The following is a 22,188-nucleotide window of genomic DNA, read 5'->3' as shown; positions in this document are numbered from 1 at the left end:
TTATTTATTTAGTTATTAAATAAATAAAATTTTAATTTTTAGCTTTTTTACTAGTAAAAAGTGGCTCATCGGGTGGAGTGGCTCATCGGCTGATAAGCCTCGGTAGCCTAAAACACGTGTGCCTGCCATTTTCGGCGATTTGCGCGACACAAGTCTTACACAACGGAGTCTCGTAGTGTCCGACTAACCTATCCTTGTATATGTATTTCATGATGACGGCCACATTTTATGATTAGGCGGCCAGACAGAGTCCGAAATGCCGCTTCATATCTAGCGAGTCGGTATTTGGGATCATCCAGCCCGAACGACGGGGTTTAGCGCGCAAAGGTTCCCTGCGGCCAGCCTCTAAGATGTAGGCGTTTTATCAAACGCTGACGTTTGCTTGCCTGCGCATAATTTTGACAAACGAGCCTCTTGACGCCTTTGTGGCTCCGACTGGGAGATATAGAAGAGATGAAATGACCTTCAAGTTAGGAGTCGCTAGAAGAAAGCGCAAGATAAAAGGAGAGATCTGCCTGTGCATTTTTAAAGCCCTACTGTGGAGGTCTCTTTAATAATGAGGCCGTCCATTAACAAAATACCGGGCTTCGAATCTGTCGTATCAGCCATACAAGAATGAGCGTCCGTAACCAGTCCAAGATCCAACACTAAAGGTGGTCATCCTAACCTCGACTTGTGGGTATCATTGTCTCTTCCACCCTGACTCCTCGAGTACTGCCAGCCTCCTCCCTATGCTGCCAAAGCAGACACAACTACAAAACAGCACACTACCCACCCACGTTACAATAGCTAAAGTCTCGTAGCTAACCATACCCGCAAAAAGCTCCTGGCCCACAGTCGCCGTGTTTTGTTTGTTTCCCATGCTGCTACTTCTACTATCTGTAGGCAGTTGTGTGACGTTGGTAGTCGCCGGCAGCGATGGCGAAGGTAGTACGTCTGGATTCGAGAGAAAGATGAAGGATGTAAGAACCGAAGTTACGATGAGAGAGCAGGAGAGTCCAGGTTTGCTGCGGTCGAGTATGTACCACAGTGCTGGATTGACGAGGGCGAGTGTGAGAGTAAGTTGGAGGGTGGATTGCCAGGGGAGACGGCGCTGTCGTAGACGGGTAAGTAGGTGCTTAATAAGAGGAGTTAAGGGACCAAGACTTACAATAGCGAACGCGATCCCTACGAAAGCACACACACTCCTGACAACATCGTTGATCTGCTCGCTAATTGGAGAGTCACTCCTCTCCATCTCTTTCTCCACTTTCTGCCCATCCCATATGAGATCGACGTATGGTAGTAGACTGCCAAGCGCAACGCCAAATAACCCCCAACTAGCCAGGTATATCCAGCTCCTTCGATCAACGCCCTCAACATGCAGAGCCGCGAGCTGCCTCGTTTCGTGCAGATGCGAGACGATGAGACCGTAGGTGACGCCGAATAAATAGAGCGCTGATAGCTTCCCCAGCATGACAGCGTACTTCCACACTCCTTGCCGTGGATGCTTCGTCGTATGGCGTTTCCCCTTCCCCTCGGCCTTGCCATGCGCTGACCGTTTCCTCGCCTGATTTTTCATGCTCAATCCCGCATCCGGACTTCCCATGCCTGTCTCCCAAGCATGTAGGCCCATGCCAGAATGTGCCGGAGTTTCCGCGCCTGAGCCTGACGGGGTCTCCGCCCTACTCCTCTCGCCAGCTGTGCCGGAGCCCACATCATCGTAAATACCAAACAGCGTACTACTCGTCATATTCAAAAAGCTTTTGTTCCGGGGCGGGGGACCCTTCTCCTTCTCCTGCTCTTCTGTGTCGTCATTCCGAGAATTGTATGTTCGTAGTAAGCGAGCGTTAAGCTGGGCGAGAAAATCCGAGGATCGGCTGGTTTCGTTCGCGCTCGGGGGTGTGGATTGCGCGAACGCGTGCGTTGGTGAGTCTGCAGAATCGTTGTGTGTTGTAGTTTCGAAATTTCGACGTGGAATAGGTCGGTATATGTGTGGGGGAGACTGTGCCGCGTTCGAGGGCACGCTTGGGTCTTCTGCCATGTTGCGCGTTCCGCGGTTCCAAGTGCGCCCTAGGTTCCGCAATAGATGTACGTGTACGTTGCAGGATATGCTCGCAATTACAAAGGAGTAATCATTAAAGTGATGGAGCGATTGTATCAGAAGAGAAGAAGAAGAGAAGCTTCGGAGCGCCTCGTAAACACCTGTGCGTCCCTTGTGAATTGTTGCAGTATCTGGAATGGAAGATCGGATCCGCAACTAATACAGTGTCAGTGCACGTGGACATTACAGCATTGCTTGGCTCCTGGAGCAAGTTCGCAAACATACCTTGTCTAGGCAATAGAGACGAATTGAGCGCTGAACAGGTCGTCAGAGGGCTAGGTAGAAGGGAGGGGAAAGCTTTATGGCCAATGTAGGCTAAGAGAACTAAGCTGACGTTCGTGACATGTGAATATCGGCTTAGTACGCTTCGGGCCGTCGATCACCTCCGCAGTCGCCCGCCTCCTCAACAATTCTAAGTGAACTGACTTGATTGTACATGTTTGTCATTGCATGTGGCTATTCTGACTGCCATTTCCGGACATTGTGCTGTTACACAAGCTCACTGTCTCCAATAAGCACTTGCCCCGTCGCACTCCGGCTTCAAGATGCTGTCTAGAAAACACATGTCGAAGAACCCTTTTTGCCTCTATCCCCGTACTGCAACCGACTCCTGCAGGAAATGCTTAAGAACGTAATGCATAGATTTTTGCTGTCATGTCATTCGGTTCGACATCGTCCCATCGTTAAGGCTGCCTTTTCCACTCCTATTACTGGAGCCGTCTATAGCTGCGTTCAATCCACGATTGGTTGAAGAATGTTACCACTGAGAGATTTGTAAGCACGTGCCTGTAGCTAGCAACCCCGTGAGACTTACGCTACGATGTTGGCCCATCCGATAAGACGCCAATGCTTCTCAATACGTCGGGATAGCGCAACCTTCTCGCCAATCTCAGTACAGGCAGGCGATGTAAGGGACAGACGAGCGGCATCAGCCTTGACAGCGATAACCTTGGCACCCGTGGCTGTCGAACCGATGTTGACCATCTAGGGGGAGCCTGTCAGCTACAGTTCACATCATTATGAGATTCGCACATACGAGGACTTCGTTCTTTGCCAGCTTAGCAACCTTGGCCTGCTTTCCGTCCGCCGTCTTAACACCGAGCAGTCTTCGGAGAAGGAAGTAGTTGACCTCGAGCTCGGTGTAGATGTTGGGAAGATGTCCACGGAGACCAAGGACGAAACCGACGAGACGATCTGCACGGCATAGCGTAGGGTCCACGCGTGTACCAACACCTGTCACACGTTAGATTTCGGGCCAAAACCTCCGAGGTATAAACACATACCAATCAAGCCTCCGGGAACCGCAAACTTCAGGTCATTGTGCTCTGCAAACAAAGTCACCACTCTTGAGAAAATGGGCTTGCACTGGATCTTTCCGGAACTGTCCTTTGACACGATACCAGGCCTGATCTCAATCTCATCACCCAACTTCAACACACCAGTCAAGATACTACCACCAGCAACTCCGCCCTTCAGATCCTCGATTTCGGCACCGGGCTTGTTGACGTCGAAGGATCGAATGACAATCATGTGCGGTTTTGCGGAGAAGTCTCGGACTGGAACAGGGATCTTGGTGATGAGGTGCTCGTTGATAGCGTCGATGTTGAACTTCAACTGCGCAGAGATGGGGATGATGGGAGATCCGTCGGCGACTGTTCCTCGAATGAACTTTAGGATCGACTCGTAATGTGCTGCGGCGCTGTCTTCCCGCATCAGATCGACCTTGTTCTGAAGAATGATGATGTGGTTCAGCTTCATGATCTCAATGGCTGCTAGATGTTCGCTTGTCTGCGGTTGTGGGCAAGTCTCGTTTCCAGCAATCAGGAGCAGGGCAGCGTCCATGACAGCGGCGCCCGACAACATAGTGCTCATGAGAATGTCGTGACCAGGGCAGTCGACGAACGAGACATGGCGCTTCAGGCGGTATTTTCCTCCACAGCCGTCGCGCTCGCAAGGCGGGTCTACCTCCTTCTCGCTCTTGTATGACCGGTAGCATGTGGGGCGCGGGCATTCTGGGTTGTCGCACTGGTAGATCTTTGCGTTTGCGTAACCAAGCTTGATGGTGATGTTCCGCTCGAGTTCATTCTTGAATCGAACCGTCTGCACGCCGGAGATGGCCTTGACTACGGTACTTTTTCCGTGGGCGACGTGGCCAATTGTGCCAATGTTGATCGTGGCTTGACGCGAGATGATTTCGGGCGACAGCGGGTTCAGCGTGGAGAAATCGATTGTGTTCGGATCTGGTTGTTCGCTTGTGCGTGTTAGCCGTAAATCTGCGGTGCTGCATGTTCTGAGACGCACGGGAGGTCTGGCCGCTCCACAGGCGGGAGCACTTCTCTCCCCTTCTTGAGCGCAGGCTTTGGCTTCGTTTCCTCGACCTCCTCCTGCTCGGACACGCTCTCGTCGTCGCGGTGTTCGTGGTCAGACTCGGACTCCATGCTGGGTGGTCGTGTTACGGCTTCGAAGAGTCGGCTAGTGCTGGGGCCGGGTTCTGAGACAGGCGTTGGAGATGTCGCGCAGGTGGATGCAGAGAGACTGACGTCGTGTGCGTCCTTTCGTACAAATCCCACAAAAGTGATTCAAACGCAGCCCAAAGTTGGTGAGGCGGGGCACGCTGTTCGGCGATTCGGCGGAACAATCTGCCTAGCGCCCTGGGCCGAGTCCTTGATCAAAACTTTCATCGACCGCGCCCGTTCTTTTCTCTTCATTATTGAACAACGCAAATTTACACACTCACGAAAAGCATTTTCTTTGGAGAGACCCGTCGTCTACGGATGGTGTGAGGTCTCCATGAGAACGAAAACCGTCTGTGAAGTGAAGAGGAGACACAGCGGCTGATCTTGGGTGCGGTTTCTTCCTGCTTTTGCAATGGGAGAGAGCGCAATGATTGGTCGTACATTACAATAAATGCCACTCAGCATGGCCATCAATCAATCCTAGTCAAGGCTAGGCGCGAATTGAGAGCGTCGAGGGGGTGATTGAAGGAGACGGGCTCTTGTTGGATCTTGATCTTGATCGCTTGGCACCCGTGAAGGACACTATCATGTGAATTGTTGTATCAAGGGTGTCTGACTGCATGGACGTAATTCCCGGGCTCATTAGTATCCAGTTGCTGCGCAGCATCTTCACTGCGAGGTGATCGACTGTGACGGGTCTGCAGTTACACGGAGCGGTCGATTACTTGAACCTGGAGACTATGATTTTCGCTGCCAGTTGCCGTTGGCCATGCATGGTAATGTTCTCCACCATACAAAACGGGAGTAGTTAGGCAGCCTTTACCTAGGTACCTTCTCAAGACTAATGCGATGTGCGTCAACGCGGTACGTTATGTCAACTACAGCCGTGCCCCATTCTTTCATGGATGGCTGCATGCTCGACGAATTTCCTCATCATACCGCAACCTGCACACAAGCATATAGAGAATGACTCAATGTAGTCCTCGGTAGATTCATCAAGGAGGCTTCGCAGGCAGTTCAACTCGGCAGCATCCGTTGAGTTATTCTATCCGGCAAACCAACCACGCCATGTACGACCGAGCTCGGCGAAATGACGCGTAAAGCAATAGGAACTGAGGTAGTAAAGATCATAACGGATGTTAATCTGTCCGAAGTAGTAGCGCGTGGAGCAGCTTCAATGGAACGAAGAGTGTTGATATCGCAACGCGCTTCTCTTTCTTCTTAGCCACTGATGAGCATAAGAGTAGCACTTCGTATGCTTATACTGACATACGCACCGTTCGTAAGTGTTGAGCACGTACCCACACTATACACACATTTATTTCACACATTTATTGTTAAGCAACCACTCATACACCAGCTTCCAACATCTACACTCATTGGCCCGTTTACCTGCCACCATCATCTCCCGGCATCTATTCGGACGGATGCGGCGCCACTCCGGTGCGGGAACCTGTATGATGTTTAGTACTTGCATACTTCTTGCAGTACTGCCACCAATGATCGAGTCTTTGCTTCCTTGTATAGATCTTCCAAGAGGGCTCGAAAGGGAAGGTGAAGACGCTAAAATTGTGGTTGGCCCGGGTAAAAGCAAGAAAACGGTGGGCAACTCGAAGTAGCGAACAGTTCTGTTCGGAGAATATTATAAGTCTGCAGTGGATGCATCCCAAATCTTGGTGGTATGCCATGTTCATGCAGTTGTAGGAGTCGATAATTTTTGTTGCTCGCCAATTGCCTATCATGAAGCTTCATCACTTTATCCTACCCACCATCGCCTTCGCATCACCCCTGAACTCCGCTTGCACATCTCCCCAAGCCCTCGCAAACTCAACCAACACCTACGATTACATCGTAACTGGGTCTGGTCCAGGTGGCGGAACTATCTCCACGAACCTCGCCCGTGCCGGCTACTCCGTCCTCCTTATCGAAGCCGGCGACGATGAAAGTGCTGATATCACGACACAAGTCCACTCTCTCGGCGGCCTGGGTAGTAGCCCAAGTCTGGCTTGGCACTTCTTTGTAAGACATAGCGATGACGAGGAGCGCATGAAGCGGTATAACCTACTTGTGTGGAAGTTGATCAATGGAGAATACTGGGTTGGGAGGGATCCGACGGTTGAAGGACATCAAGGTGCGACGAGGCTAGGTGTCTTCTATCCGAGAGGTGCGACCTTGGGTGGGAGTGCTATTGTCAATGCTGCGGTGACGCTTCTGCCAAGTGATAGTGACTGGGATTACTTCGACAAGGGCGTTGGCGATGGCATTTGGAGGTGAGCATCTCGTACTTCCAAGCCAAAAACTATCTATGCTAACCGCCCGCAGTGGAAAGGAAATGCGCCGCATCTTCGAGCGAATCGAGCATAACAACTACCTCAAACCTGGAACCCCAGGTCATGGTTTTAGCGGATGGCTGCAGACAAACATTGCTGATCGCACTGTGTATGCTGCTGTTTCTCTGCGTTTCAAAGTATTCCAGGCGGCTTTGAAGCTTATCGGTCGGGACCCCGAGCAAGTTCTTGAATACTTGACCGGTGATGGAAACTATCTCGACCCGAAGCGCGACCAGACAGAAGGACTCTGGGGTCTTCCCTTCCATGTTACGTCAAACTGGAAGCGATTCAGTCCTCGTGACAACATCCTGGAGACGCTTAGTTTGACGAATGCGAACGGAACACAAAAGTACCCACTTCATCTTCAGCTCAATTCGTTGGCTACGAAGGTGCTATTTGATGAGTGTGGCGGCAACGGCACGAAGCCTAAAGCCGTTGGTGTCGAATACTTACATGGAAAGTCTGTATACAGAGGCGACGCGCGCCACAACTCCACGATCAAGGGAAGTATCGGCCGGGCATTTGCGCGCAAGGAAGTCATTGTGGCAGGTGGCACTTTCAGCTCGCCACAGCTTTTGCAACTTTCAGGCATTGGACCGAAAGCCCTACTGGAGAAGTTCGATATCCATGTAATCAAGGATCTCCCAGGTGTTGGCCGCAACTTACAAGACAATTACGAGTTACCAATATACGGGCACGCCAAAGTAGACCTGAGCGAGACGGTTGATCCAAATGCGCCACAATGCACTCGCGGTGCACCTGGAGATCCTTGCCTTGACCTGTGGCGGAAAGGGGAGGGTCCATATTCCCGTGGCGGCACGGGTGGTAACATAGTCCTCTTGAAGACCAAATATGCTGTCGAAGAAGAGAGGGATATGCTGCTATTCTCAACCGGCAACTTCGTCCTGAGAGGCTTCCAGCCGGATACCAATCAAAACCGCACTCTCGATCCTCCGAATACATTCTCTTGGTCGACAGTCAAGATACATCCACAGAACACTGCTGGTCTGATTCAAATCAAGTCCGCTGATCCTCAGGACACACCGGATGTCAACCTCAACTACTTCGTTGAAGGTGCTGACACGGATCTTGGTTCGATACTGGAGACGATTGCATTTGCCCGTAAAGCATATAAGAGCACCGAGGCTCCCGTTGGACCTCTCTTGCCTGTATCACCCCCTTGTCCAGCCACTGATATATTAGAGAACGGATTCTGCCGAGATGTAGAAATCGATAAACAATGGATCGAGGATCAGGCTTTCGGTCATCATCCTACAAGTACCAACTCGGTTGGACCGGACTCTAATCCATTGGCAGTGTTAGACACCAGGCTTCGGGTTCGAGGAGTTGAGCGTTTGAGGGTCGTGGATGCTTCGGCTTTCCCCCGCGTACCTGGAGCATTTCCTGTCGTTGCGACTTTTATGCTGTCTGAGAAGGCCACGGAGTTGGTCTTGGAGGATGCGAAGAAACTGTAGGGCAAAGGGCAGTCAATTTGAAGTCTCAAGAACAAAATAGAATGTCTTGTTGTATACTCCAACAACTACGTGACAGGTTCAGCTCAGCCGCACCCACACCTGCAGCCTTGCCATTCCATCCTGAACGGGCGCCGAACGATGTGTGGCCTTGATGAATCGTGGGAAATAGCTTGACTAGATAATAGAGATGCACCGTCACACGGAATTGAGCGTGAGTGATGAAGTGGTATGCGTGGGGTGTACTTGGGGACGGACTACTCGGCGCGACGCGATCTACAACACCAATAACAAAAGCCTCTTTGTTTGATTATTGTTTGGGCATATTGGCTAAATCAACAGTGGGTTTAGTAAGTGTCCTCTAGGTTGCTGTCAGCTGCGGTTACGAAGGAGACCCTAGCGCGTCGCGCATGCCGTCCATCCCCACCACAGCCGTATCTCTCACCACACGACACCCTGATCACAAATGGCCGGCCCCCTTCGCAACAAGCAAGGCTGTTGGACATGTCGCCTTCGCAAGAAGAAGTGCGATGAATGCCGTCCTCAATGTTCGAACTGTCAAAATCTATTAATCACTTGCTATGGTTTTGGCCCCAAGCCGGATTGGATGGACAATGGCGAGAAGGAAAAGGCTGTCGCGAATAGTCTCAAGCAAATAGTGAAACATACCTCGAGACGCAAAGCGGTTGTTCGGCCTCCAGAGCAACGAGGATCGCCGGTCCGGATTGAGCCCAAGACTTTGGGTGTTGCCGTCGGCGCTGTGCCGGTTTCGGATCCTATTTCGTTGAAAGAGCATGGGGATAGCATACGGGATACGTCTACTGTAGGGCCTTTTACATCTACAACGCCTTTGATTCTAATTTGAGTAGATACCCGGCTCTTCCGAACGCAAGGACGATAACGGATATACGGCTCTGGACCTCATCTCGACTGATGACTCTACTCTACTGACGCATTACATAGATCACGTACTCCCACTACAGTATCCAATGTACCAACCAGGAGTCGCAGTACCTGGACGAGGCTGGCTACTTGACCTCCTACTAAGATCTAAGCCCCTTTATCATGCTGTCATTGCTTTAGCTGCCTGCCACCACCGAATTTTTACGCTGGCAGAGCCTAGTCGGGCCAACGCCTTGATTCAACAGGAAGAAAATGTTCAGGTTTGTCTAGAATTATTGAACCAAGCAGCACAAAACGATTGCAGAAAAAATGGGCTTGGAATGTTGGCTGCAGTCACTCAAATCATGTTTTTCGAAGTATGCCTTCGGCGCCTAAGACCTCTATCTAATATGCTAACAGCTCGTGTTCAGCTATTCAATCACCAAGGCTGCGCATGGCAGGCGCATCTTAGCACAGCTATCAACATGTACCGGCGCGGCCACAGCAACGCTTTCGCACAGCTTGGTTTGAATGAGGAGACAAGGTGGATACTATCCGCAGATCTGCCTTTGTCCGAGGGTAGTGCTGCAATTTCACGAGAGGCCGCAGGCTTCAGATTCTTTAGTGGCACTTTAGTCTGGCTTGATATCGTCTCTTCGATCACAGCGGGAAGAACACCACTTTTACTATCACACCATGCCCGAATACTTGGTGCCGGATCGCAGACTCAGCTTCGGGATATTATGGGCTGTGAAAACTGGGTATTATTCCAGATTGCCCAAATCTGTAGGCTCCATGAAGACAAAAATCGGGCGATACAAAAAGGCCAGGTTGATCGCACTCACTTCGAGGAAGCTGCTACCGGGATCAAATTGGGGATCCAGTTCAGTATTTCCCATATATCGGACGCCAACTCTCCTCGAGGTGTAGCCATGCACGAAGACCCTCGCATACTTATCACGCGGATGTTTGCCCACATGGCGGCCGTCTATCTGCATCTAGTCACGTACGGTTTTGAAAAGCTAGATTATGTGAGTACTGCCTTCCAGGATGCTCTGGCAATCCTTAAAACTCAAAGATCAAGCCGGCTCCTTCTGGTGTTGACAACACCGCTCTTCATTTTGGGGAGTATTGTGAAGCCTGGAGATCAGCAGTTCTTCCGAGACATTTTATCCTCGCCGCCGCTGCTGGACCCGTTCCTTCAACATCGAATGAGAATATTGCCCATCCTAGAAGAGATTTGGGCAAGGCAGAATACGCCTGGGTTTACATGGAACCACTGTGTTGAGATCGCGCAGGACATATTACTGGTGTGAGCTCAACGCGGTATACATAATGGTCTAGACGCGGGTTTCTCCTCCGATGTGGTCCTTGTAGGTCTGACAGGATCCGGGCGAAATGCACCTCCGTCAAATGCATTTCCAATCCGGCGTTGGGGCCTTTTATTGGTCTACCGGTGCGGCGCGCTATACTCTGTGATTGGATAGACTCCGCGCTTTAGCCTTTGATTGGTCCACCGTAAGACTACAACGCCCCAGAAGAAATTCCTACCGTCAGCTGCTTACTGTGTCGTCTCCCCAGTTATAGCTTAGAGGCCGAGTAACGCCGTCGCACAATATCCTGATCCAAATTTATATGTATAAGGGCAGGTCTACCGGACTCGAAATACTCATCAAGCTTTCACGCCGCATTTTCAATGTCCACTATACTTCGACTGGTTGCAAACACTCTCCAACAAGTCCTGGCCACTGCATTTCACCTCCTTACCGGAAAACACTCTGTCCGATATTCTGAACCCATCCGAACAACCCTGAAAATGAAGAATATCGTCATTCTTGGTGGCAGCTATGCAGGAGTGAGCACAGCACATCGGATACTGAAGAACGCTGCCAAAGTTGGATCTCTCAAGATTACTCTTGTGTCCCCAAATACCCATTTCTATTGGAACTTTGCGTCGCCTCGTGGTATGCTACCAGGCCAATTCACCGACGAGGAGCTATTCCTACCGATCGCCACTGGCTTTGGCAAATACTCTGCTGATGAGTTTGCGTTTATCACTGGGTCAGCGGAGAGTTTTGATGCCGAGGAAAAGACGGTAGTAGTTGTTGGCGAAAGTGGCAAGACCACGCTGGAGTATGACATGCTGATCATTGCGACGGGGACTAGTACGAAGGAGCGGTCGCCGCTTAAGGGAGTGGGATCTACCAAAGAGACTAAGGAGCTTCTGCATGAGTTTCAGGGAAAGATAGAGCAAGCGAAAACAATTGTCGTTGCTGGGGCTGGCGTAACTGGTGTAGAGGTTGCTGGCGAATTGGGTTTTGAGTATGGTCTACAGAAAAGAATCATTCTGGTACGTATAACAATCTCATCGCGAATTATCTATTGCCCTAAATTCAACGTCTTCGAAAGCAAATGTTCCGGTCCACTGAATCATCCGCAGGTAGCAGCTGAACCCACAGTCCTCCCAGAATCGCCAACGAGCGTGTCGAAGCTCACTACTCAAGCCCTCCACAATATGCACGTAGAACTCAAACTCGAAACCAAGGTCATCGGTTCAACTCAGATGCCGAACGGTGGACAGGAACTCCAACTCTCAACTGGGAAAACGTTAACGACTGATATGTACATCCCCACATTCGGCCTCATTCCTAACTCCTCGTTCATACCTGCCCGCTTCCTGAACGCGCATGGTTTCGCAGCAGTTGATACGCACCTGCAACTTAAGGGCACAACAGATGTATGGGCTCTCGGAGACGTCTGCGACGTCGAGTACTGTCAGTACGTATCTTGTGATCGACAGTCTACTTACGTGGCTAAGAGCATTGTTGCTATTTTGGGTGGGAAAATGACCGCTCCTTACAAGGCCATGACAAGTCGTTTCATGGGTCTTCAGATTGGGAAGAAAGCTGGTACTGGGTTTTATGGGAATCTGAGAATCCCTAGCTTTCTGGTTATTTGGCTGAGGAAGACTTTATTCATTGAGAGGTTTGGACCTCTGGTTGATGGATCATCGTTTTGAGGGGGGGGGAGACTTGTATAAGAGAAGTCAGAGCTATCGGGCTTCTGAGATGATGTAGCCTAGTGGAGTAATAATAAATCTCATATCTCTTATAGCCATCACTCATATACCAACTTGGTACCGCACACACCTTTCTAGTACGAACGGGCCTAGGCATTTAAGCTTAAATTTAAGCCCCATATTAGCGCGTTGCCCCCGCCACCCTCGCCAAATTTTGGCTCCTCATCGCAAGACATTCCACCTCCACAAAATCACAAAGAAGCGACCCAGCAACACGTCTCCCACGCCTTCCACCGACCCAGAAGTTCCAGTTCCTAACTACACGAAACAATTGAATCGCCGCAATGAAACTCCTAACCCTCAACTTCCTCACATGCGCCATAAAAACATGCAAAACGAACCCCGCATCCTTCCCCCTCCACCCACGGGATGCCGAGCTCGAAATCCAAGAAGCAGACCTGAACCTGACGTTTCTGAAGAACATATTGCCGCGGTTAATGTGGGAGGAGTTGCGGGTGATAAGCAGCGAGGTACGAAATAACCCTAACGCGCGATGAGCGTGTCTAGGAAATAGAAATTGACAGCTCAATTTTACAGCTTGGCCTACCTGAACTACCTGCGACACCGCCAGCGCCCGCCGACCTTGTCGAGCCATCAAATACCCCTCTCGATACCGCGGAGGTAACGCTAGCGGAGGGAGGCGCTGAAGCACAGGAAGTCGAGGAGACACCGAGTCAAACAGCGAAGGACCTGCATAGAATATTGCTGGAGACGTGCATACAAGAGGGCAAGCTAGTATGTGGAAGCTGTGGACACGAGTATGCGGTAAAAGAGGGCGTTGCGAACTTTTTGCTGCCGGGACATTTGGTCTGAGGACGTCAAGGATAGAATCGAGACCGAACAGGCGTGTTGAAAAGTTATGATACCCTTTTATTTAAGCATATAAACGGCGTGGGATTTGCTTTGCGTAGGCTGAAAGCCTTCGAATCCTTATACAGCGACCAGCTAGGTCTGCTGGCATTGAGCTAGATTAGGGTTGCAAGAGCAGTATCAATCAAATAAACCTCTATTATGAGCACAAGCAACACTTTTCCCAAGCCTAGATGGTATCTGATCGATCCATACGCCTGAACGCCTCGCCTGCTCCTCCGCTCAAGGACCTCACGTACGAATCGCAAAGCACTACTGATCTCGTGTTCTACAAGTCAAGTGCACGATTGATCTGCACCTTCTTATCCTCACCCGCACTCACAATACCCACTTCTTTATCCCACCGCACACTGAAGACCTTTACGCCTTCTCCATGACTCTTAGCTGGCCCACTCTGCCCCTGCCTGTTGATTGTGTAAACACTCTCTCCAGTCATGCCTTCGCCCATTTGGCCACCTGCGCTGACATTACGTAGATCCCAAATCTGGACGGTTCCGTCGTGGGAGCCTGATGCTAGGTTGTATTCTGATGAAGGGTCCGTATCGAGCGACACGACGGCGTTCTTATGTCCTCGTAGTGTCATTACGCTGATTTGTGTGGCTGACACTCGTGGATCGATGAGAGTGATATGGCGGGCTGATGTTCCAGTCGCGAGGAGGTTTCGAGATGGTACTGCGCAGAGAGATAGTAGAGCGTGGCCTGTTGTGCGTGTATCTACACATGTTGAAGTGGGCAAATCCCACGTCTTCAAGGTGTGATCGTGTGACGCAGAATATGCGACTGTAGCGTCATCTGGCTTGAAGATAACGCTAGATACGGGTGAACTGTGACCGGAAAGCGTGGACAAAGAGCCCCTAGCTGGTACTGTACGGTCCGGTTTGGAGAGTTTCTGGCGTTTGTTCGAGGCCGCTGTTGAATTGGGAAGAAGATTGGAGGGTGCAGATGGATTTTCCTTGGCGTTGCTCGAAAATAGCGAAATGGTGGTATCTGAAGAAGCAGACAGAATCCGGCTCGAAGGGCCGTGGACAGCGATGTCTTCTACACCCCATCGGTGACTCAAGAGCTCTAGACTGGTTGTGATTGTTCGCGCATCGTCATCGTACTTGAAGACGCGCACTGTGTTGTCCATGCCCGCAGCCACAAACTTCTTATCTGATAGCCATTTTGCCGTCTTCAAGCTCGTTATCCGTCCGCCGTTATTTGGCGCTTCTGAAGTCGCCAAAACGTCACCAGATGTGTTCCACACCCTCACTAGCCCGTCATAACTCGCGCTCAGAATTCTTTCCTGACCACTCTGCGCTCCGGCTCCCGACCATTTTCCTGCAGCCGAGGACCGGGAAAACACGTCCACTGCCGATACCCAATCGTCATGCTCAAAACTTGTTACGTTTAGCGGTGGTACCAACGCTCTCGTGTATTCCACATCCAGTGTCGTTTCAGCGTTTATGCCATTCTTGGTGAGAAACTCGTCCACGGAGGTCCGGAGAAATTCGCCATTGATTAAGATATCGAACGGTATGCGGCTCTCGTCGCGGTGCAGCAGATCGTTTACGAGTGTTGACAGTTTATGGCGGGTCAAGGCTAGAGCATTGTGTTAGTAAAGCAGATTCGGGGGGACACCTCTGCGACTCTGACAACGCTTCGTTGCGCAACAACCATGGTCCCGTGAGTTTCTCGTTGCATTTCTTGACCCAGGTAGAATTATCCTGCCTTCTGGCACACACTGCGCAAACCACAGGAAATGTACTTACAAGTCTGGACTAGTAACGTCGTAGGCTCCTCCGCGATCTGCAAATTTGGGTCGCGAGTGCTGAGGCGGATCTGCACCTTGGTCTCTGTCGTGTCGATATCCATGACGCTGGCGGTAGGTATGTGGCGTGGTAACGAAGCGTTAAGTTGTAAAGTTGTAGCTCTCAAAATTTTGGACGAACCTCGAACATTTTTCCAATCTGGCTAGCGCAGGGACCCCACCTGGGCAGCCAGTCGGCGTTCGCGAAACTCCGTCTACAAATACACGACGCATTGTGGCTGCATGGTTTCATAAGTAATTATGTGATATTCATTTAGGAATTCTCAAAGGTTCTCGAAGCCCTTTTAGGTGGGTTATATTAATTAGAATGGATGAAATAGCTCGAGGGTTAGAGACTGTAGGAGCATGCACCTAATCTATCCATTTGGGACACAATGTTGCATGTCTAACGCATGCTTGTCCTCCTGATCTCGGCGATAGCTCTCCTTCTATGATCACTAGGCGCAAACAGCGCTTCAATCAATCCTACTACTTCCTCCGCCTCCATCTCCAACTTCAACTCGCCGTCTGTCCAAAAGTACTTGATATCCGCGAGACTGCTGTCTAAAATCTCACCCAAGTACTGGAATTTGAACCAATTGGGAGTATAGATGCTGACAGTTTCCCTCATCTCTCCGCTACCGTCCTCAGTTTGGAAGTGCTGCGATAGTGTGGTGAGAGAGACGCAGTATGAGTGTAGTTTCTTCGATTCCTCTTCAGCGATGTCGGACATGTCCTCTACATCGTTGACAAACTTGGTAAGGGCTGTCGACAAGAGACTTCCAAGAGACTGCAGCAAGGCGGAGTGTGAGAGGATGTTCTGCCATTGCCTCTTGACATCGCCAATCCGGTCAATAGTCGTGGCAATAGCATCGTCACATACTGTCGCAAAGGGCACGTTGGTACACCCTTGGAAGCCCTGTGCATCTTCTAGATGATCTCTGATGATCTGTCTTTGTGACTCCATCTCACGTCCATACGCTCGTTTCCCAAACCCATCGATTGTCTTTATGTCCGCCTCAAGCGTTGCTTTCAGACGGGTTGAAGCTCGCAGGAGTTGCGGTAGTGTCGAAGATTCGTCTTTCTGTAACCGATCTAGCAAAAATATGCGCAGGCGGTCGGACAGGCGCTGACAATCATTGTATATGAGCATATTACCCGCAATCTCTTTCAAGTAATGAATAGCTGCCGTGGCTCGATACATGGCTAGTAGTAGGCTTGGAATAGCGAACAGGCCTCCACTAGCGGGCGCAATAGCAGTTTTGACTAAATCAGACGAGTTTAGAGTATCCACGTCTGCGACAACTTGCAGAATGATGTCCATGATGGAATCGGGAATAGCCGTGACAGTGTACGTCTCTCTCAGTGTTACTTGCTGTTCCTTTGCTGGCTTTTGCGATGTGGACTTTCCGTTCACCTTCGGTTGCTCTAAAGATTCGGTCGTAGGCCCGCGTGGCGCGGCTGTCCTTGTATCCTCCTCATTATCCCAATCGGCACCCCAGTCGTCTGCATTGTCGTCCTCTGCTAACTTTATCTCTTCTCCTTTAGCCACTTCTTCCGTCTCCTCAGTGTTGCCATCATCAGCTTCACCCCAAGCGCTCATGTCCTCCTCTTCAATCTGTTGAGAGTTATGCTGCTCCTTTTGTTTCGCTGCCTCGTCTTCGTCCCCCCACTCAGCGCCCCAGTCATCGTCTTGTTCATCATCATCACCAGTATGCAGCGCATCGCCCTTGGAGATGAACTGGGTTTCGACCCTCTCTACGGACTTCTTCTCCTTGACCCGCTTCGGAAACAGCATTTGCACCCTGGCGATAGCGACCTCTTTTTGTTTGGCTAGCCAGATCTCAGCAGATTTGTCAACCCAATCGGTCAGGCGATTTTGACCCACCCAGCCCAGCTCGTCGAGATACTCTACAAGCCCCAAAATGTATGACAATGTATCCTGAAACTGTCGCACCCCTTCTGTAGATACCGGTACAGCGGGTAGAAGTAGGTTAGAGATCAGGCGAGCCGCGATAACGGGTACGACTTTGGAAGACAAAGGAACAGCGATACTATATGGTAGCCGGGTGCTCAGATACTCTGCTATTGAATGAATGTCTTCCAACGCGGCCTTCACACTACCGTCGTTGACGTGACCTGTGCGTTGTATATCATCCCCGTGAATGTCGATTCCAGACACAGTATTGTCAAGACCCAACACAAGCCGAGGAGAAATTATCGTCTTGTCTAGATCACGACTCAACCGAGCAATGAAGCCGTCAAGGAGGTCCAGCTTCGTGAGCGCCTCTACCACACCATCAATGTCCACTGTGGCCTCTCGTTCGATTGACTGCCGCAAAGAGATCTTGTGGTTGTGGTTGTCAACGAGTACTAGCCCACCCCACGACTCGGTGACGGTTTCTGTGATGGCCTTCTTCAGCTGGCTTTGTTTGTTCTTCAGCACACCGACTACGCGCGTTGTCTCAAACGGTCCCAGTCTCTTGAACGCTCCGTCCGCATCCTCTAGTATCTGCAAGGCGTGCATGACATGCCCGTGTACAGCAGCATTCTGTGCCGAGTCCAGCAAGGTAGATATGTCTCTCAACTGTTCTACGACTTGCGCTAGACTTTCGTTATACGCAATCTCCGAATGCAGAAGGCTGACTTTGCTCGCCGCGTCCTGAACGCGTAGGGTGGTCTCTTTCCCTCCTTCTGCTTGCTGCACGATATCTTTGGCCGTTGCCTGTGAGCGTTTGATGTCGTCCTGCAATTTGCGCGCCTGTTTGATCCAGCCGTCGACGTCAGGTGCAGCTTCGCGAGCGAGGTTGCGTACTTGGTTCTGAAAGCAGAGTTCAGCTTTTATTTCTAGTTAATAGGTCTGTACATACCTTGGTGTCCTCTGTAGCCTTGCTAACAACCTCTAGCAGCTTTGGTAGAGCGGTGGACGACACTGTTGCGGATGCCACATCTTCGTCTTGCGGGAAGGCTCCATGTTCGGCCGACTGGAGGATCGCATCGGCCAGCTTTTCGTCTGAAGCTTGCAATGGCATAGTGGTTATATATCGTGTATCATGTCGAGGCCAAGGACGCGAGGCGTGAGCTGTTCGTTTGGCAGGTGCAACGTTGCTGGAGACCAATATCGACTGACGTCGCAATATGAGGTCTGTGCTTCTTGAGCTTCAATTCATTCACAATCTGCCCCGCCACAACTACCCCGCCACAATCATTCCGGGAATTCAAGTACTTAGTTCATTGAAGTGTGCGCAGCCTAAAGTGCACTGTATTCTGCACATAAAAGGCAGGCCTCGGGTTAGGTTAGTTTGATGATTGCAAGCATAGCTATACGACATTTACAAGTAACGGTACTAATTCGGGCCAGACTCGCTTTTCACACACTCCCCATATCCTTCGCTTCTTCAGTTTAGGTGGCTTGGTGCTGTTCTTAACCCTTCTTATACCTTTGTAAGTCAAGTTCCCTATTGATTGAGGCAAAGCCCGTCCAACCTTGCACCACCTTGCACCACCAGATAGGTCAACGGTGGCGTCCCCTGCGCCGTGCGCAAGAAAACAACGATACCTTTCTTCCAACTTGCATAGCACCCCAAATTAGATCTAGGAGTGCTTTTCGCAACGTTGAATCGGTGCTAGGAGAGGGTTAAGCAAGGAAGCTAATAGGACAATGATAGTACCAACCCGGCCGCGAACAAAGGGGCGCCTTGGTACAATCTGGGCGACAAGCAAAACAGCTTCGTCTTCTACTCGTCCCCATCTAATCACCCAGGAGAATTCTTCGAATTTCCCAAACCTTCCCTTACGCCAGTATGGGCTCTATGCAAGAAAAGTCACACTTCAAGAAGATCCAGAACTTCAAAGCGGATTATGCGGACGCCAACTTCACGCAGTATGAGTCTCAACGGACAGGTCTTCGTGTGGTAGTCGTCGATCGAAAGGGACCCAAAGTGTACGGAAATTTTGCTGTCGCTACAGAAATCCATGATGATTCGGGATCACGTCAGTCTCAATCCAATCGTTAATCTGCATCCACTTACAGTGTATAGCGCACACTCTTGAGCATCTTTGCTTCATGGGCTCACGGAAATATCCGTTCAAGGGCGTCCTTGATAAGATCGCAACCCGGTCGTACTCTGATACGAATGCTTGGACAGACACAGCTGAGACGGTGTATACCCTCTCCACCGCAGGTTGGGAGGGGTTTGCACAACTTCTGCCGATATACTTGGATCATCTCATAGTGCCAACGCTTACAGATGCTGGATGCTATACCGAAGTACACCACATCGACGGTAAAGGCGAGGATGCGGGGTATGTTCGATAGCTGTTCCTAGATATCATGTACTGACAGCTGAAGCGTTGTCTATTCCGAGATGCAAGGGCGACAGAACCTGCAAGGTGACCTCATGGATCTCCAGATGCGCCGCCTACTCTACCCGGATGGTGACGGGTTCCGTTATGAGACTGGGGGTATGATGGAAGCCCTGCGAGTGCTGCCTGCAGAGCGCATTCGACAATTCCATCGAGACATGTACCAACCAAAGAACATACGACTCGTGCTCATTGGTGAGGTGGATCACACAAATTTGTTGGAAGTCCTAGATAAATTCGAGGACCAGATCATCGATCGTGTACCGTCTTACGATGCGCCCTTCAAGCGCCCATGGGTAGAGTCAAAGCGTACACCGCCGCTTAGTAAGACTGTGGTGGACACAGTAGAGTTTCCTGAGGAGGATGAGTCTACTGGCGAGATTCAAATCGCCTCCCTCGGACCTAAGTCGACAGATGACTTGGGCGAAACAGCCATCAACACGCTACTCATGTATCTAGCTGGCTCATCTGTTTCCGTCTTGGTCAACACGCTAGTTGAGAAAGAGCACCTGGCTAGTAGTGTGTACTTCTGGGTCAAGGGTCACTACGACATGATTGTTTGGTGGACCTTGTCTGCCGTAGAAACTGATAAGCTTGAAGCTGTCGAGAAGCGCTTCTTCGAAGTTCTCCAGGAACATGCTTCAAAGCCGCTCGACATGAGTTACTTGAAGGACTGCCTCCACCGTTTCCAGCGCCAGACTCGATACGCGTCCGAAATTGGCCAAGATGAGTACAAGGACCCGATTATCAAGGACCACCTCTTCGGTAATCGGAATGGATCCGATTTCGAAGATGCCATGGCCACATTGAGTGTGTTCGATAAGCTAGACAAGTGGAGCGAAGAGGACTGGCGATCGTATCTGAAGAAATGGATCTCGGATGCCCATCATGTGTCCATACTCGGCAAACCCTCAAAGGCTCTATCTGAGAAGATGAAGGCAGACGAGTTGGCCCGCGTCAAGGCGCAGCAAGAGAAACTTGGTGAAGAAGGACTCAAGAACAAAGCTCAACAGCTTAAAGAGGCCCAAGACGAGAATGACAAGCCCATACCAGAAGAGATCATTGCCGGTGTCAAAGTGCCGAGCACAGAGTCTATACACTTTTTCGAGACGACAACGGCACGCTCTGGACTGGCAAAGAAGCTCGGTACCTCGGACAATATGATCCAGAAGATCATAGACAAGGATGAGAATGGTCTTCCGCTCTTCATTCACTTTGAGCACATTCAGACATCTTTCGTGCACTTTGGATTGATCCTTGGGACAGCCAAACTGCCGACCGAGCTTAAGCCGCTGATCGGAGTTTACCTTACCAACTTCTTCGCTACACCCACTGTGATAGACGGGAAGCGTATCGAGTTTGAGGAGGTCATAACTAAGCTCGAGCAAGACACCATTGAGTTTTCGGTTGATCGCGGCTCTGAAGTTGGAAGCTCTGAGATGCTTTACATCCCCTTCATTGCTGAAGCAGCCAAATTCGAAACAGTTGTAAAATGGCTCAAGACGATGCTCGTCGACTCCGTATTCGACACCGAGCGGATCACATCGGCTGTGAAAAAGATGCTAGCAGATGTGCCAGACGAGAAGCGCGACGGGGATAGCATGGCCTTTGCTGTAGATCGCATGATCCACTACGACGCAGCTTCGTCTGTTCGTGCAACTAACACCATGGTTAAAGGCGTCTATCTCAAGCGCACCCTCAAGCTCCTCAAGACCGAGCCTCAGCAGGTCATCGACAAGCTCGAAGCCCTTCGCAAACACCTCCTCACTTTCTCCAACATGCGCGTCCTCGTCACCGCAAATTTCGAGACCCTACCAAGCCCCGTTTCTACCTTCAAACACCTTACCGACGCCTTCAAGCCCGATTCAGAGCCTTCAGTGAACCCCATCGATGATCGCAACGCTGTCCTCTCAGACATTGGCCGCAACCCCGGCGGCGCGCACTACCTCATCCCAATGCCAATCGATTCCTCTTTTGCAGTTCTCACTTCCAAGGGTCCCAAAGGCTACACCAACACGCAGCTCCCAGCACTCATGGTTGCGCTGGCGTACCTTGATGCCGTCGAAGGTCCCATGTGGTCCTCCATCCGCGGCACCGGTCTCGCATACGGCACCAATTTCTTCCGCGACCCAGAGACTGGCTTGCTCAAGTTCCGCATCTACAAGAGCCCGAATGCGTTCTCGGCATACAGCAAGGCCAAGACGGTGGTCAAGGAGTACGGCGATGGCACGAGGAAGTTTGAAAAGCTAGCGCTCGAGGGTGCGATAAGCTCGATTGTGCGGGAGTTTGTGGACGAGCGTGCGACGATTGTGGATGCGGCGCGAAGCTCTTTCATCGACCTGGTCACGCGTGGTGTTGGCAAGGATTGGCAGGACTGGGCCCTGCGCGAGGTGCGCAAGGTCACCGTGGATGATGTCAAGAAGATATTGAACGAAGTCGTGTCCGGCGTGTTTGTACCGGAGAAGGCAGACCTGGTGGTTACCTGCAGCAGTATCATGACGGATGTAAGTTTGCTTGCTCACCTTTGACTCAAAATTCATGGAAACACGAGCTAATTCGCTATGACAGGGACTGAAGAAGGACTTTGAGAAGGCGGGCTTCAAGGTGCAAGTCAAGCAACTTGCCGATTTCCAAGACGCATACGGTCTGGAAGGCGAAGAAGACGAAGAAGATGACGAGGAGATGGAAAGCGGATCAGACGATGAAAGCGAGAATGGGTCCGAGATGGAAGAGTAAGTGAGGTCGGATAAGGCCCTCAGTTTTTGAAAAGAAACACGCGGATCATGATGACAAGACAAGTATGACTCGAGTGGAAGTAATCCAGAAGCCATCATATCTTTTGATTCATATCATACACTATGC

General features: G+C 50.7%; 8 protein-coding genes across 8 annotated transcripts; 5 read left to right on the top strand and 3 right to left on the bottom strand.

The window, feature by feature from the left end:
- Window positions 1–355: 355 nt before the first annotated feature.
- Window positions 356–2,386, bottom strand: K460DRAFT_312411 (uncharacterized protein). The gene is made up of 3 exons (XM_040930218.1): window positions 2,309–2,386; window positions 1,151–2,239; window positions 356–1,093 (listed from the first exon to the last, which is right to left on the bottom strand). The coding sequence occupies exons 2-3, from the start codon at window positions 2,021–2,023 to the stop codon at window positions 683–685; spliced, it is 1,284 nt and encodes a 427-aa protein (XP_040788285.1). The 5' UTR covers window positions 2,024–2,239; window positions 2,309–2,386; the 3' UTR covers window positions 356–682.
- K460DRAFT_338211 (eukaryotic translation initiation factor-like protein 2 subunit gamma) lies at window positions 2,373–4,521 on the bottom strand (the record flags this gene model as incomplete). The annotated part of the gene is made up of 5 exons (XM_040931039.1): window positions 2,373–2,846; window positions 2,898–3,067; window positions 3,120–3,316; window positions 3,367–4,334; window positions 4,385–4,521. 5 exons carry the CDS (start codon window positions 4,519–4,521, stop codon window positions 2,816–2,818), a joined length of 1,503 nt encoding a protein of 500 aa, XP_040788284.1. The 3' UTR covers window positions 2,373–2,815.
- Window positions 4,522–6,220: 1,699 nt separating this feature from the next.
- K460DRAFT_386152 (GMC oxidoreductase) lies at window positions 6,221–8,457 on the top strand. Its single transcript, XM_040935571.1, has 2 exons — window positions 6,221–6,809; window positions 6,862–8,457. Exons 1-2 carry the CDS (start codon window positions 6,280–6,282, stop codon window positions 8,342–8,344), a joined length of 2,013 nt encoding a protein of 670 aa, XP_040788283.1. The 5' UTR covers window positions 6,221–6,279; the 3' UTR covers window positions 8,345–8,457.
- Window positions 8,458–8,807: 350 nt separating this feature from the next.
- K460DRAFT_405959 (uncharacterized protein) lies at window positions 8,808–10,539 on the top strand (the record flags this gene model as incomplete). The annotated part of the gene is made up of 3 exons (XM_040936907.1): window positions 8,808–9,164; window positions 9,211–9,600; window positions 9,655–10,539. The coding sequence occupies 3 exons, from the start codon at window positions 8,808–8,810 to the stop codon at window positions 10,537–10,539; spliced, it is 1,632 nt and encodes a 543-aa protein (XP_040788282.1).
- Window positions 10,540–11,039: 500 nt separating this feature from the next.
- Window positions 11,040–12,242, top strand: K460DRAFT_284558 (FAD/NAD(P)-binding domain-containing protein; the record flags this gene model as incomplete). Its single annotated transcript, XM_040928745.1, has 2 exons — window positions 11,040–11,573; window positions 11,664–12,242. 2 exons carry the CDS (start codon window positions 11,040–11,042, stop codon window positions 12,240–12,242), a joined length of 1,113 nt encoding a protein of 370 aa, XP_040788281.1.
- Window positions 12,243–12,586: 344 nt separating this feature from the next.
- Window positions 12,587–13,115, top strand: K460DRAFT_386150 (Trm112p-domain-containing protein; the record flags this gene model as incomplete). Its single annotated transcript, XM_040935570.1, has 2 exons — window positions 12,587–12,772; window positions 12,840–13,115. 2 exons carry the CDS (start codon window positions 12,587–12,589, stop codon window positions 13,113–13,115), a joined length of 462 nt encoding a protein of 153 aa, XP_040788280.1.
- A 59-nt stretch (window positions 13,116–13,174) lies between these two features.
- K460DRAFT_338196 (uncharacterized protein) lies at window positions 13,175–18,059 on the bottom strand. The gene is made up of 4 exons (XM_040931038.1): window positions 17,832–18,059; window positions 15,373–17,782; window positions 14,924–15,121; window positions 13,175–14,753 (listed from the first exon to the last, which is right to left on the bottom strand). Exons 1-4 carry the CDS (start codon window positions 17,991–17,993, stop codon window positions 13,441–13,443), a joined length of 4,083 nt encoding a protein of 1,360 aa, XP_040788279.1. The 5' UTR covers window positions 17,994–18,059; the 3' UTR covers window positions 13,175–13,440.
- Window positions 18,060–18,653: 594 nt separating this feature from the next.
- On the top strand, window positions 18,654–22,186 carry K460DRAFT_113616 (zinc metalloprotease-like protein). Its single transcript, XM_040926570.1, has 4 exons — window positions 18,654–18,954; window positions 19,002–19,266; window positions 19,313–21,830; window positions 21,895–22,186. Exons 1-4 carry the CDS (start codon window positions 18,765–18,767, stop codon window positions 22,060–22,062), a joined length of 3,141 nt encoding a protein of 1,046 aa, XP_040788278.1. The 5' UTR covers window positions 18,654–18,764; the 3' UTR covers window positions 22,063–22,186.
- Window positions 22,187–22,188: the final 2 nt, after the last annotated feature.

This window comes from Cucurbitaria berberidis (genome assembly GCF_010015615.1).
Source record: "Cucurbitaria berberidis CBS 394.84 unplaced genomic scaffold K460scaffold_3, whole genome shotgun sequence".
Lineage (NCBI taxonomy): Eukaryota > Fungi > Ascomycota > Dothideomycetes > Pleosporales > Cucurbitariaceae > Cucurbitaria > Cucurbitaria berberidis.
The sequence above is the reverse complement of the archived record's forward strand: the minus strand, read 5'-3'. Positions and strand labels throughout refer to the sequence as shown.